This window comes from Anser anser (assembly GCF_964211835.1).
Source record: "Anser anser genome assembly, chromosome: 3".
Taxonomy (NCBI): Eukaryota; Metazoa; Chordata; class Aves; order Anseriformes; family Anatidae; genus Anser; species Anser anser.
Window position 1 is genome coordinate 5,845,931 of NC_139722.1, and position 14,954 is coordinate 5,860,884.

Sequence of the window (14,954 nt, forward strand, 5' to 3'; positions counted from 1 at the left end):
ACTAAAAGCATTGCAAATAATCACAAATATTAGGCTTTGGTTTACAAAAACTTGTAACACTACACAGGGAGCTGAAGAGACTTTCAAAAAGCAACAACAAAACTAGGACATTGATAGGCTGAGGATATAATAGCTTATGGATGGACAACAAATATAATAAGAAGTTTATGCATTTACATATAAGTTTACATTTTTATTAGTGCTTTCAAGTAGATTTTAAACAGACTTCTGTTTATCTTCAAGCAGATTCTAATTTAGGTCCCCATCCTGCAAGCACTTATGCACATGTGTAACTTTAATCACATGCTTACTCCCACTGCAGTCTGATTTTAATCACAAGAGCAGCTACACCAGGCTTCAGTGCTGGCAGGATCCTGCCACAGGCAGCAGTCACCAAAGAGCCGTAGAAACTCAACTGTCAAATGAGCGAGTTGCAACGAAAAATGGAAAAAAATGCCTCTGTAACATGAAGGAAGCTGACTATTTGTAGGAAAGCTCTGCGTACACATGCAGGGGAGTAAAGAGGAAGCTGCACTGATACCCACATACAGCCTAAAGATTTGGAAATGTATCTGCATTTTACTGTTTGTTGTTTCATTGAGAAAAACTGTGATTCGTTTTAGTAGCTATATGTTTATATTCAATACCACAGTACCAGTATTTCCTCAATAAAAAGTAATGCAGTCAATCCCACAGGACTACGCATTATTTTAAAGTTTTATTGAAAACCATGGAAACTCTTACTCAAACATTAGACAACAAAATTATTCTGCCCACCAAACTCCCATAACACACCCATTTTTCATTTGATTTCATCTGTATTAATTGCAGTCATCAGTACACCCATTGCCTTCTACGTGTATAACCAAGGCTATATGCCTGTAATCATCTGCAGAATGCAGACCATTAGTTTATTTTTTGATTATTTGGTTTTATCACTTGGCAAACGGTGTTTCATTACACAAACAATAAGATCCCAAATGTATCATGTTCCTACAATTGGTCCTTTTAGTCTTTGCCAATGAGCTCTCATGGTAGAGGACAGCAAGTCTTATGATATTCGCAGACCCCAGAGAAAGCAATCAGGTGAACATCTCAGTTAATATTCCCAAAAATGGCTTTAGAGAAATTCCTGAGATATACCAGTTGGATGTTCCTTAAAGTTTAAAAACTGAGTAATGAAAAAAAAAAAATCTTGAGCCTTTGTATAAGTTTGAGTGATTTTTTTTTTCAACTATCAAGATCATTTAAAGCACATGGCTATTTTCTTTGAACATTCAGTACAGACATTTTGTTTTATCCATGGAGTCTCTTCTGCTAATTTAATGAGGCATCCTTACAAAACTCCCCCAAAATGTGGGACAATTCCACAGTTGCCACCTCAGTGTAACACTGGAGATTCACGACTGTCCTACTTTCGAGTAAATACTTGTTAAGGTGCTTCCAGTGGACCAGAACAGTCTCATTCAAAACCCTGAGGGGCTGTACATCTGTACAAGTATCAGTAGGTTTGGGAGTTGAAAGCTTATCAGCTACTGCTTCCCTGTGAGCTCTGGTCTTCCTTCTGCAACCAAATGATTTAACTTTCAAATCAAGCAGGTGTACAGCATTTTCTTGACATAAAACCAACAGCTTGTCAAGCTTCGTCAGACCCTTCACAATAATTACTTCCACAGCCCATGTTTTGTTTGATGGTTTAGATAATTAACTTCTTTACACATCAAAGTCCCATCATCCGTATGTTCTATTTCCTTTCTTCCGGACATTAAAAAAAAAAAATCATTCAAAAGCAGAAGCACTCTCAAATCAATTTTCTTCAATAAGTACAGCTAACATGGAACTGAAAAGCCTACTGTAATCTTCAATGGGTCAATATACTGTATTTATTTTAGCCCCAAACTGAAATGCAGCTGTTTGCCATATTCCACAAAACGAATTCAGATGTTCAGATTAGGTCACAGATTATTTCAACATGCCGTATTTTAATCATGAACTCTAGCAAAGAGAAGATAACTTCTGATTAACGCTAGTTGGAACTAGCAATTACGAGGTCCTATCCAGACAGGTCCAGCTTTTACAAATTCTTTTCCCATAATCGGAATCTTGCAGTAGTATGTGTAATATATAATCTTTAATATAAATAAACATCTAAAAGCGCCTACTGTAACCTTGATATCTTTCACATAAAGCAGTCACAATTGAAAATAGCACTTGTTCCATATAAATCAGCAGAAGAAAACAATTCTTGGCTGGGGGAAACCAATTCTAAGTAATTTCTTGACAAATGTAGACCCATCCTTTTCACCGAGTTAAAAAGCATGGGCAAACTTGCACTTCAGAGTCATCCTTTATATCTATACCCAACTAAAGTTCCCAAGCAATACTAACTCACATTTAAAGCTGTTCAGTCAATAGGCCACACGTACAGCCCTTACATTTATTCAAGATCTAGTTGAGAGATCAAGTTCCAGTGCTCCTGAAACTGGGATTTAATACACAGGCTACACACGCAGCCCAGCTCTGTAGAGCACCGATCTCCAAGCTGCTCAATTTCACCTGAAACATACATAAGCAGCCCTGGGGAGAAGGAAAAAAAGATGCTGTCCACACCTCCATCTTCTACTCTGAAATACTTCTCAAATACCTCCACCAGCCGCCACTGTGAGGATCTCAGGGCTGCCAGCCCTCCGATACATCTGATCAAGAATTGTTCGAAACTTAATAGAGCAAACTTGTATCTCTGCAGCTTTCACTTTGAACAAAAGACAAACCAGCATCTTAACTGGGTCAGTTTAAAACAACAGTTATCTCTCAGAGGAGGGGAATTTGAACCTGAGTTTTACTCAAAACTCTGGTAGGCCTTTCAATCTATATATAATTAAATAGTGTATAATAACTCAGTAATGTGTAAGTAAAGTCTGTGACTGCATTTGTTTTCAGTGACACCAAAGTGTTTGCAAAATCAAGTCACATAGCTAACTCTTATATAATTCTTTGAGATTTTGTAAATTTTCTTACGTCTGTGACAGTGTATAGTATCGCTAAAAAAAACCCACAGTAATCTTGCACAAATTCTTACAGTAAATACATTGCTGTACATTTTATGATGACTTAATTCAAACATGCGTCCATTGTGGATACTGCACCAGCTTTCTTTTCTTGTCTTTCATAAATACCTTTTGCATATAACCCAAAACCATGCAAAAATTTAAAGACTGACACATTTTCATCTATAGAAATCCAAGCAAAACAGGTAGGAAATAAATGCCAAGACGACAATGAGTTAACACAAAATTAAAATGAACGGTTGTGTTTTCACACCCTCTACTTCAGAGCAATTAGGTTAACTAGTCTATTACCACCAAGGATTTTACTGCATACATGAGCTCACCAGCACACAAGAGAGCAGAAGATACAGCCTTCTAGGTTTGGAGATGTAAGAACTTAATTAACTACAGGAAATCAGATTTTTGTTAGGGCATTTCTTAAAAAAAAAAAAATGTAAACCCTGTTGAACACATGCAAGACTGGCTTTGTAAGTGTATGATGAAAAAATTTAAACATAGTCAAATGCTGGAGTACATATATTGTTTCACTGATCACCCACTCCTCCAGTAGCATGGAATAACTCAAAGTTAAAAACCTATTAAGTTTCCCTGAGTTGTTCAAGCAGGCTGGAACCAGAATCGGTCTCCAGCAAAAGGTCTCAGATAATTACAATGCCTGGATGACCCAGAATTTGCAGCAACAATTCAAAGTGTGTAACAAAATTCCTTCATCAGCCCCTAACTCGTCCAGGTCCACCAGGTGACAAACAACTTGCTGCGTAACAAATAAAAAAATAAGCAATAGGGCGAACAGCTTCCAAATTCCCTAAAAAACAGCCTCTTAAAAGCCAAGCAGATAAAGCAAAGGGAGAAACGTTTCAGGAACAGCCCGATCAAATGCAGGACTAGAAGTGTGTGGGCAGGCAGCGATACATCTGCATCAGGTCTGCACACAATAATATTGTTCAAAGCTAGGGATGCAATATGAGCTTTCTTCCATTTTTTTAATTACTCAACAAAGTATCACAAAGTGGAATGCACGCACTATCCATGCTAAGGATAACACGTTACATCTGCTATTGCTGCTTCCTTTTATTACCTGATAGACTTGATTCTTATGATAGCTTTACTTTAAAGTGAATAATAGAATGAAATACTCATATATACTCAAATATAGCTGTCAAGGTGCTGCCCAGATTTTGTCACCCAGACAAATCAGCATCTCATTGTTAACCTTGACGCTCTTTCTTGGAGCAAAACACGTTCAGAAAGCCCACAAGACTACAAAGAACACAACTGATTACCATTCTCCCCCTTTACCTTTAAAAGGCCACTCAGTCATTCGTTCCCATTTAGAAATGAAACAAGAAGCACGTATGCCTGAAAACAAACAGTAAAACAAATCTTCAAATACATGTACCCACTGGTTTTGCCCCAGAGATTAAGCTGTATCATATTGATCTTATCTTTACGACTGTCCTGTTCCACATGCCTAGAGAGAAAATAATCCGAAATGTTCATTTCCACGCCTGATAAGAATTTATCTTTGTGTATTAATTTTACTGAAGCCCTTAGATGAAAGCAATGAACAAGCACAACTCTCTCTCACTAACTTTGTAGAGAAAGAAAGCCGCTAACCTACTACAGACTAAAGCACGACCTGATTCAGTTACACTGTAACCACTGCATTTGACTAGAAATGACTCTATGTGCTCATATTTTAAGCTATTATTTGTCCATCCATGAGTTAAACATGACAGTTATTTAAGCCTCTTCAGAAACAGACCACAGAATGGCCTGGACTACTGAAAGAATACTAATACCCAGATGTAACTATTTTATTTGAGATTGAGAAACATACAGCATAATCTTACATCAGAGGTATGTCTCCACATCTGGAGATGTTTACAAATACTTCTCTCAGAGCTTCTAACTGAAGTCTAATCAGAGCTCTGTCCTTCCCCAGAAGTGATTTTTTTTTTTTTTTTTTTAACCAAGAAGTCAGGGAAAGTTAATCTAATTTATAAACTCACCTCCCCCTGAACCGAATGCGCAGCACATTTGCAGAAATCTGCCACTTCTGGCAGTTCGTGGCACTGCAAATAAACACCAATGACTTCTTCCCTCCTGTGGACACCAGATTTCCACAGCTTCCAGAATCCAGCTCTTGTAACCATAACTTTGCACTAGCGATAGTTTTTTTTCCGTTTCTCCAAAATGCATTATTCTGGCAGTACTGTGAATCTTCTGTACTAATTATTTATTGTATAGACTTGCAATTTAATGACCGGGACCTTCCTGCAGCAACCCCTGCCAAATTTCAGTGTGAAGCAACCAAAGCATGCTCGCAAGTCCTGTGATAAGAACTGGCTTTGAATCTTTGGAACTGACATACACAACTCCAGCACACAAAGAACTGACCCCAACCTGTAATTTACTCAACAGTTTGCTTTTGCTGAAGAGCAAAACATCCATCTATGAACACGCAGACCTCAACCCAGTTCTACCAGTATGCTTTACTGCTCTTTGGCCAACAAGCAAGTCCATCAGTCATCACGGCTCCCATCTGCCCTCACTTCCATCTACAGTAATTTCAATTTTAAGGTTTCATGAATGCAGGTGGATTCTCTGTAAAGCAATATCAACTTTACTGCCTTCTAGCAACAGCTTTAAATTATACTTTCCTCTGTAGAATTTCTCTTTCCAAATCTTTCATTCCTGTACCTCCAACTGCTCAACTCCTTTCAAGATGGCATTTTCTTCCCAACCCGTCACACTGATCCTCCTCTTTAACATCACCCTCAACTATCTTTAATTCTCTATTTGGAGTATAATTAGAATCATTTTGTGATATAGTTGACCCTGACCTTAGCCAAATACTCTGGCATATGAACTTTCTCATACTTTGCCCCATTACTGCCCTCAAGCATATCAAAAATTCCTAATGAAGCAACAGAAGTCAAGTACATAGCTGAGATTATAAGATTTTTTTCTGGTTTTATTGTTGACCTGTTCGTCTCCTTTCTGAGATCACTGCTTGCCATCATTAATTTAAATTCTCTAAAGCAGAAAACGCTTACCTCTGCTGTTATTTATTTGCACAACACCCAGCACAAAGAAAACGAAAATGATAACAGCCACAGCTTCAATGTAAATGACAGTCATTAACAGTTAGTAATATTCATGGTTTTAGTTTATATTAAACTTAGTTCCTAAGAAGTAGGTCTAACAGTTGCAAACACTAGGTCTAGTGGTAAGTCAGTAACATCCCCTTCCAGAAATTTCACAATCACAGATGATTTCTGATAGATTTCTGCTGAAACATATTTCTTTCTTGAAAACACACACTTCTCCTCATTATTAAGCGTATCATTTTTAAAAGCTCTTAAATATCAAGTGAGATATCTAATATGATTTACATGGGAGATGTTAGCCAGATTCAGGCCAACACCTAGGTGCTTCAGATTCCCCCTTCCAGGCAAGCTCTTAGCCTCTTTTTGCCATTACTGTTACTTCTCCTATGGCAGTACAGCAAACTGTGTGAGCTAGAAACTTTACAGTTGACTCTGTGAATACCTGATTGTAATCAAATACAGTACTTCAAACGTATGCAAAATATATGGGTAGTGAAAAGCCAAAGCTTATTTATAAATAGAACTTTATACTGCATTAGCTTGCAGATGAACACTTACTAAGGGTAGTTCAAGTTAATAATGATTACATGTAGCACTGTGAATGCCAAGCATCCCAGACACACATTACAGACCTAATCAATAATGTTTTCAGTACCTTTGACACGCAGCTTTCTGCTCAGCCCCCAGTAAGCTCATAACTGAGTCACTGCTGCCTGGTTCCATGAGAACATGAGGCCTAACCAGCTTCCTTTTCTTTACGTACTTGATATATCTACACTTTTGGGTATTTCACAACTGCAACAAGAGCGTCAACTCAATTAGTTTCTATGGCATAATCATGGTGCATAGGTTTGGCCCCATGCCTTAAAACACCCTTGCAATAATGACCTAGAAATACACTGTCTAGCTGGTCTCACGGCTTGAGGGCATCACAGCAGAAGGGCAATAACACCAACAGCATTCAGTGTCACCTTAGACTATTATATAGTAAGTAATTCTTCAAGCATTTGTAGCTTACTAAATAATAGCTTGCTTATGCTGACAAGTTTTTAATTGACTAATCAAATTTCAGACAGCTCCATTCTATGTTATTCACCATTAAGTCCCTGAGAATAATTCAGTTGGTTATGACACTCAGAGGCTTAGAAAATAATCTAAAGGCCACTGAATCCTGTTAAACCTTAGGCCATGTTTCCAAATCCATATATTCAAAACCTGTGAGTAAAGAGCCACTAAAGCATAGAGGGATTTCTCATTTACTGCTCCGAAGTCATGTCTCTGAGATTTCCTGCTCCTGGCTTTTTAGCATATTCTGGTTAGATGTCAACCTTTTCTCCAGAATCAACACAGCTTCCTGTACGTAAATGAAACATAACAACTTTGTACATTCACAAGACTCAGAGACAGGGCTTTCAGAAAGCCATACAAACTGGAAATGCTGCTTGCAATATCAGCATTCATATCTATGCAGCAACAATACAAAGGACAAAAAGTCACCAAAATAAAATCTGATTTGCATATTAGCAACATGCAAGTATGAGCCAGTGCAAGGTCCATCAAAGCTAACAGAAAGAATGACACCACCTTCCATGTCCTTTGGATCTGGCCAACAAAAAGAAAAATATGTAAAAGGGATGAAAGGGAGGGTGCACTGCACCCTGCCAAGTAAGCCAGCACCGCGCTGGGTGCAGTGCCTTAAGTCAAAAGGAAAGAGAGGCCTGCACCAAGAAAGAGAATGACGTGGGAGTTAGATCAAAGACTTCAAAAGAAAGTTTACGCATATCATCAACAGAACTGAAAACCTGGAAACAGGTTCACTCTGAGGAAATCTGATGTCTCACAATAAGCCATTAACACTAACGCCACACAGCAAACTCGGTAATCCGCAATGTCAGGTTCTTGCCTCCCCTTCGCATACACGGTAATAAATATTTTGCATGCGTATTGCTTTGCATTCATAGACTGCAAAGAATTCATTTGTATAATTTCTAGGAACTTATAAGCAGTTGATCTGTACATAGGACATGAAAATATAGTTAGCAAATAATAAAACCACTTAAAGTCTACACAGAGAAGTATTCTTTCATAGCAGCAGTTATCTCTAGGTTTTAGCATTTAACAGTAACTTCTGCACAGGCTAATAAATTCCATAAGGAATATTACAAGATTTCTATCAACAAACCACCATGCCTGTTTATGCAAAATAAACAAAACCCACTCCTTCCAGAGAAACATTACAAACGCCTGACATTTCACAGCATCAGAGAGACAAGAAATAATTTCTACCCCACAGTAGGCAGCATATGTATGGCAGGCCAGAGTCCAACCTGGGTTACATAATGTTAAATTTACAATAAAAAAAATATCCAGAACCATCTTCCAACTTAGCTAGAGGCCAACCAAAGCGACAAGGCAGGGTGCAACGACCACGCAGGCCACAAGCGATGCAAGAGCAGAGCGAGGGCTGCTGGCTGCAGCCTCCCAGCTGCGGCAGTCCCAGGGTCTGGCACTTTTTTGTGAAGCACCGAGGGGCTGCGGAGCTGGGAGGGAGCTGGCAGCCGGGTACCAGCCCTCACCACAGCCCTGGCTGAAGGCAGGACCCCTTCCGAGCATCTCGGCTCTGGCAGCAGCGCAGGAGGCTTTCTGCGGAGGAAAAACCCCTCGTGCCCGGGCTGCTCGCCACCCAGCCCGGCGGTGGTCGCACGGGGCACCCTGTGCTGCTCGCACCTCGCCCAGCAAGACCTGGGAAACGTTAAAAATCCCTGCACAACCCCGGGGTTAGCAGCGACCTCCCAGCCCACAGGCAACGTACCCCCCACCCCTCCAAAAAAAAAAAAAAAAAAAAATCACCCCACCACCCCCCCGCCCGGCAGCGAGGTTAATATTCCTAAAGGCCCCCCCCCCCCCCCCCCCAAGGAGCGACCCTGCTTAGTTAGTCGGTTAACAGCAAGGCATCGTTTGCTTGCTTTTGCTGGTGACTCACTCAAAGGCTCACCCCCGGGGTTGGTTGGATGGATGGATGGATGGATGGTTGGATGGAGGAGGAGGAGGCTGAGGTGTGCGGGGGGGGGGGGGGAAGAAGGAAGGAAGGTAGGAGCAGCCTGGCTTGGTGGTGCCCAGTCCCCCCCCCGTGTGCTGCTGTCCGAAACAGGAAAGCGAGGGGCAGGAACTGAACCTCGTCCCTTCCCCTCTAGGCACTGCATGAACCAAGGAGAGAAAAGAGAAGGGCGAAAAGTGGGGCTAATATCTCTTCCCCCCACCCCACCCCCCCCCCAGCAGCAGCAGCAGCAGCCGCTCTCCGGCGCAGGGCTGCCAGGGGGGGAAAATGGCGCCGCCCGCGGGGGAGGGGCCGGTTCCGCCACACAGCGGCCGCCGCCGCCTCCATCTGCTGTGTGGCAGCCGCGGCCTCCCAGGGCGAGGGGTGGGACCGGGGAGGAGCTGGCCGCCGATGGGATCCTTCCCTCGGCAGGCTGTGGGCCGGTTCCCTCGGCAGCCGCTGGGTTTCTTCCCTCCCTCCTCCGCCGCCTCTTCCTGCCCGCCGCCGCCGCTCTCCTCAGCCGCTTTCTCGCCCGCCCGCCTCGGGCAGGTGCGGCCTGGCGGCTGAGGGAGGGTTTTGGGGGTGCTCTCGGTCTTAAAAGACCGAGGAGGCTTTGGGGAGAAGAGGCTGGTTCCCCCCGGAGCTTGTATTTACACGGGTGTTTGGGTTGCTGCCTCAGTCAGGTAGCGCTGCGCTCCTGGCTTCTCTGTGGCAGCGCCGTAAAGACGTGTGGAAATAGCAGTGTTTTCACCTCGTGGAGTAAAACAGCAAACTGAGGGCAAATGAGCTTTTACCTGTAGATCCTTACTACAACGTAACACGTACTACAACAATACTGTGGTAGTTTAATGTGTTGAGGTATCTTCCACGTACAAGCAGGGCCTGTTTTCCGTGTGTCACAGCAATAGCTCCTTTCCTCCTCCTGTACGCTCTCAATCCAGCAGGCAGAAGGTGAAGGGCATGACTAAGAGACACCTAGGCTTTTAACCTTTGCTTTTAACCACCCTTGACACCTCATGATTGTGGGGTTTTGTGCATTCAGTGTGGTCATTCCACTCATCTGCCAGGTTTGTCAGGAGACTGGCTAATTTGTACCGTCGCATAACCTGGATTTACTAAATGTGACCAACAAAGGCACGCTGAGTAATCGTTAGTACTTTCTGTCTTATTCATGATGTGTGCAAAAATCTTGCTTTTCAGAAGGTTTGCGAGGATAATAACAGCCAAAGGTACAATCTAAGTCTTCTGCTGTGCCCTGGTCAGTTCATATTGAATTCACACTGCTGCCGCACACTAAACAATCCCCGAACCATTCAGTCCCTAGGGCTCTCTCCTGGTGGCCTCCTCTGTTCCTGCTGCCCACATCAGCACTAGGAAGACGAGGCGATTCTGCTGCTCACTGCTCTCCGTCCTGTTGCTTGTGATTATAAAAGTAAAGCTGATACCAGCCGAAGCACTGACAGCAGCAGGGCAAAACACCAAGCAGCTAAGATAACATCCTAGAGAACAAGAGGCCTCACGCTGCTGATTCTTGCACTTACAGCAAATTCTAGCTCTTGCTGCAAGGAGGATGACCTGAACTGTTCCTTCCTATTACACATTTTAAAAACATCTGGACAACCCCAGCTAAAACAGGATTACTGATAAGCATTTTCCTGGCCAAAAGGAAAATCAAAGTATTCTGTCAAGTTATGAAAGATGCTGCAGTCTTTCATGAGACAGCTCAGGTCTTTAGCCAAATTCTGTGATTTGCCAAAACCTTACATTAAAGTGAGGAAGGCAAGGCAGCATATTGCTGGTATTTCTATGATATGCACCATGCATATCTTTACGTACATCCGAATTGGTAAGACGGTCTAATGTGAAAACACAGAAGTTAGAGAAGTTACTATGCCAATTCCTTGTGGTAATTTTAATAAGGTAGTTACTGTGATAATATGGTTTAGTATGTCCAATGTGAACTACATAATTTCCAGGAGCTTGAATAGAAGAAATGAAACTTGGTGAGGTGCCTGAAAAAGCACTGAAAGAACTTTTACTGACAAATTTTGTTGCTGTGCAAAACGCTTTTGCTCACAGTGAGAGGTTACTGGCTATGAAGTGGTTTAAATTATAGCCCAGCAATGGGCTGGGCTGATGAAAGAACATTCCCTGTGTTGCCGTGTCTATAGGTGATAACTTCTGGCAGAGCAAATGAGCAAGGCAGGTACTTACTGGTTATGAAATCTTAAATCAATACCAAAAAAATTAGCAGAAGACAGTAGGAAAGAGGACTGAGGAACACTATGTCCCTTATAGTACTGTGTGCTTGTGTAGTTGGTAAAGTGCTGTAGCTGCTCCATAATCGAGTCAGAATTCTTATGAAACTTCATAGAGATGAGAGAAAAACCTGATCAAGCTTTTGTTATGCATTACATAGAACCAAAAAAGGGCACAAACAGAATTATTTTTCCTTTTCAGGTCACCTTTCAGATCATAAGGTCATTATAAACTGTCTCAGCACTTTTACAAACTGGAGTCTGCTCAAACCATAATGCTTACAAAGTTTCTCTTTGAATAGGCCCGATTTTCTCTGTCATTTGTTTTCACTTTTATTTCTCTGCAGAACATAAAAAGTCAGAAAAAGATTTTATTTTCCCCTACATAGCATATAATTTACATCAATCATCCCAGGAGGTCAGTACCACTGGGGTGTCATTTAAATACAATGAATATAAAGTAATGAAGCTCTTGCTGGAGTGGATGGCCACAATTCTCGGAGAAAGAGAGAGAAAGAGTTTCCAAAGCATGTGGAGAAAACACAACGGGAGACCGAGTGAATTCATCACACCACAAAAATGTCTCCATCCTGTCGACAAAGTCATTAAAGGAAAATGAACCATTGTTACTCTAGACGCTTGCATTCCTTTGGCATAATAACTTCAGTATAGAAGCATTGGTGCAAAGAGAATTTGCACACACAAGAGAAAAAAAAATTAATCTATTTAAAAAAAGAGTGTATCCAGATTATGTAATGAAAGAAATCCTCCATGCTCCAAAGAAGAGATGGAGCCTCTGCAGAAGCCACAACTAATAAGGAACCGTACGCAGCGGTACAGGGTGGTTTCTTTTCCTCCTGCCAACAAGTCAAAGTAAATGCCAACATGGACTATTCTTTTCCGATAACCCACAAATGATGTTCTCCTTTAATTACACAAATGTTTCTACCCTCAGTTGATCCATAGCCATCCTGGTTTTTAAGATCCCTAGTTGAGATTTCCGCAGTACCATTTCCCCTTTCATATTCATTTACTTTCAATATTTTTTCAGTCTCCATAAAAGCAATCTTTGAGGAATGAAGGGATTAGAAAGGTTTACTGTGTACAATTTTATGTAATTCCCTGGCAAACGGTGTCCAAATGAGAGAAAGTGTCACGTGCATACAGTAAATCATAGCACATACCAGTTCTAGATAATAAGTTGTACTTCTGCAGGTCTGCCGAAAAGAGAAAAGAAACACCAATATAAAGTGAACCATCATGCAACTCCTGGTTAAAAAAAAAAAAAAAAAAAAAAAGCTGCAGCAAAAAATCATTCCCTTTATTTTAAATTATTCCATGGTATGGCAAAGTCTTATTTGTTATGCACGTTAAAACAGAAACGTGCTAATCAAATTATCACATTTATTGTCAAAACTATATAGGAATGCAATACATAGAAAGCCCCTTCCATTATATTATACTATATTGTTTGTTTAATAGAAGAGCACCGAGTTAATTTAAGGAAACACTGAAAGGGAAATCTGTCCTTTATTTTTTGTAACTGCACTGGAACAGGGAACGTGCTCAAAAAATGAGCAGAGCACTACGGAGGAAACATATGCCAGCAAACACCACATCATACCTGTTAATTACAACAAATATGCTTGCAGACAACAGCAAGCATGCTATTTATCCATCATTTACAACTACTGAAGTGTCGGGATTGAATTGGTTTGCTGGCAATTGTCCCAATTAATTGGGCGTGCTATTTATTAGGGTGCTGATTAAAGTGTACTCTGCAATATAATAGTCGAGTATGAAGTTGCCAACTCTTATTCACTCCTGGCTTATATGGATAAAAGCAGGAGAGTAGATGAGCACAATATGAAAATAATGATGTATTCTGTGCCAGAATGGATTTGAGGCAACTCCAGTGCTTGGAAATTAAAGATCTGGAGAAACAGAATTAGGTAGCATCATGAGCTTGAAGATAGAAGTTTGTGAAGTGTAATCCAGTTTTGATGAAGAGCTTCAATCTGTAATGGTCGTTTCGCACACATGTTCGCACTCCTCTCAGAAGCCAACACCATGAGCACATCCTCATGCAAGCAGCGTGCTAAAGAAATAGAAAATAGGATAAAAGCGGAGTTTTGTTCCTGACTGATCTGTGTGAATTCACTTGAAGAAAAGCTGCTGGGGGGTCCTGTTCCCTGCTACCGACTCCTTCAGCCAGCCCAATCAACCGCCCGAACTGAGAGAGTCTTTTAAATAACTCTGGTTTATTGTACACTGTTCAAAACCATGGCTTCCACAAGAGGTTAGGAGTTTCCACACACAATCAAGGAAACTTATGCTAATAATTTTATGCATTATCTGAAGTAACGCTTGGGGTTTGATCCCAGCCAAGATAACCAGCAGAGCAAACCAAAATCATGATTTGTACCAGCAAAGAATCTCTTGGTTCTGGATCGTTCATAACTTACCTCGTTAGCTCTGATGCAAAACCCGAGTGCAAGGCCCAACTTTCCATGATTTACTAACAGACTTTGAAGCCTGCACACGCTTCTTGTTCCTACCTACTTCTTACAACGGCCACAGCATTTCGGCACGTCCTGCATTGCACCTCTGCAGCCAGAAGTACTCAAGGGTGACCTCTGTGATTACAGAGCTGCAGCCCAGAGCCGGTTCTGTCCTAAGCAGAAATTAAGTCAAAGAAATTAAGGCAAAGCTCCAATTTTCTCAAGCAAGGGGAGAAGCCGTGACTAGTAGCCAGAGATTCCCCTAGCTAGAGAGCAGGTAGCAGCCTTAGCTAAACATTGTCCCTCTGGATCTCAGGGAACTCAGTGAAGCAAAGCAACATGACGAGAGATTCATCACCCATGTAATTACCCCTGCTTATTAGTCCTGCCTGCCAACATTTAACTGGAACCACCTTACTGCACAAAAAGACAAGCGAAGTAGCTTAACTCTGGTGAACCAAAAGCACAGTGATTACTCCAACACCAGTACGTATTCTGGCAACTGTGATATCAGGTGTAGGTTTCAGTTTCAGCTGTAGTCCCCAGAAATTAGCTGTCTGCATGTGGGCTGTTTTAGGCTCCTGTGATAGCCAATGGAAACCCAGTCAATGTCAGTGCAAGCAAGAGACCAGCTCAGTTCATCCTAAAGTAGACACCTATGTTTGGTCCTCAGAATTGCTCTCCAGAAGCCACTGACTGCATTTCTCTATGCCAGGTGCTCTGGGCGATGCTGTCTGGCCTCCACCTGCCTTTCCAAAGAGCAAATGGCCTCCCACAGGTCCTGACTCATGTGCCAGCCCCATTTTTTAGGCAACCCGAAGCACCTCTAATGGCACTGGATACTTAAATTTAGGCAAGTGATTTGACCTTTGGATCTCTGTTGAGTATAATGGGAGCTTGAATGTAAACTTTTACATTGTAGACAACTAAATTTAGGTGTATGAACGTGGAACACAGCTCTCCTCCAGTTGTCATTT

The 14,954-nt window shown here is 41.6% G+C and overlaps 2 protein-coding genes across 7 annotated transcripts in view; one reads left to right on the forward strand and one right to left on the reverse strand.

The window, feature by feature from the left end:
• The window catches only part of SUPT3H (SPT3 homolog, SAGA and STAGA complex component), a 280,990-nt gene extending 270,352 nt beyond the window's left edge, over nucleotides 1-10,638 (reverse strand). Inside the window, exon 1 of one of the 6 annotated variants that reach the window (XM_083829800.1) lies at nucleotides 9,177-10,638. Coding sequence is in view for 3 of the 6 variants with exons in the window: in XM_083829797.1 (XP_083685923.1) it covers nucleotides 8,468-8,557 (90 nt within the window). In the remaining 3 variants the exon portion in view is untranslated. Of the gene's footprint in view, nucleotides 1-4,367; nucleotides 8,436-8,467; nucleotides 8,861-9,164 lie in introns of those variants that run through there. The other 5 variants (XM_083829802.1, XM_083829797.1, XM_083829798.1 and 2 more) reach the window with 5 other exon arrangements.
• RUNX2 (RUNX family transcription factor 2) overlaps nucleotides 1-14,954 on the forward strand; it is a 155,212-nt gene that overhangs the window by 33,543 nt on the left and 106,715 nt on the right. The gene's annotated exons all lie outside the window — the stretch shown is intronic.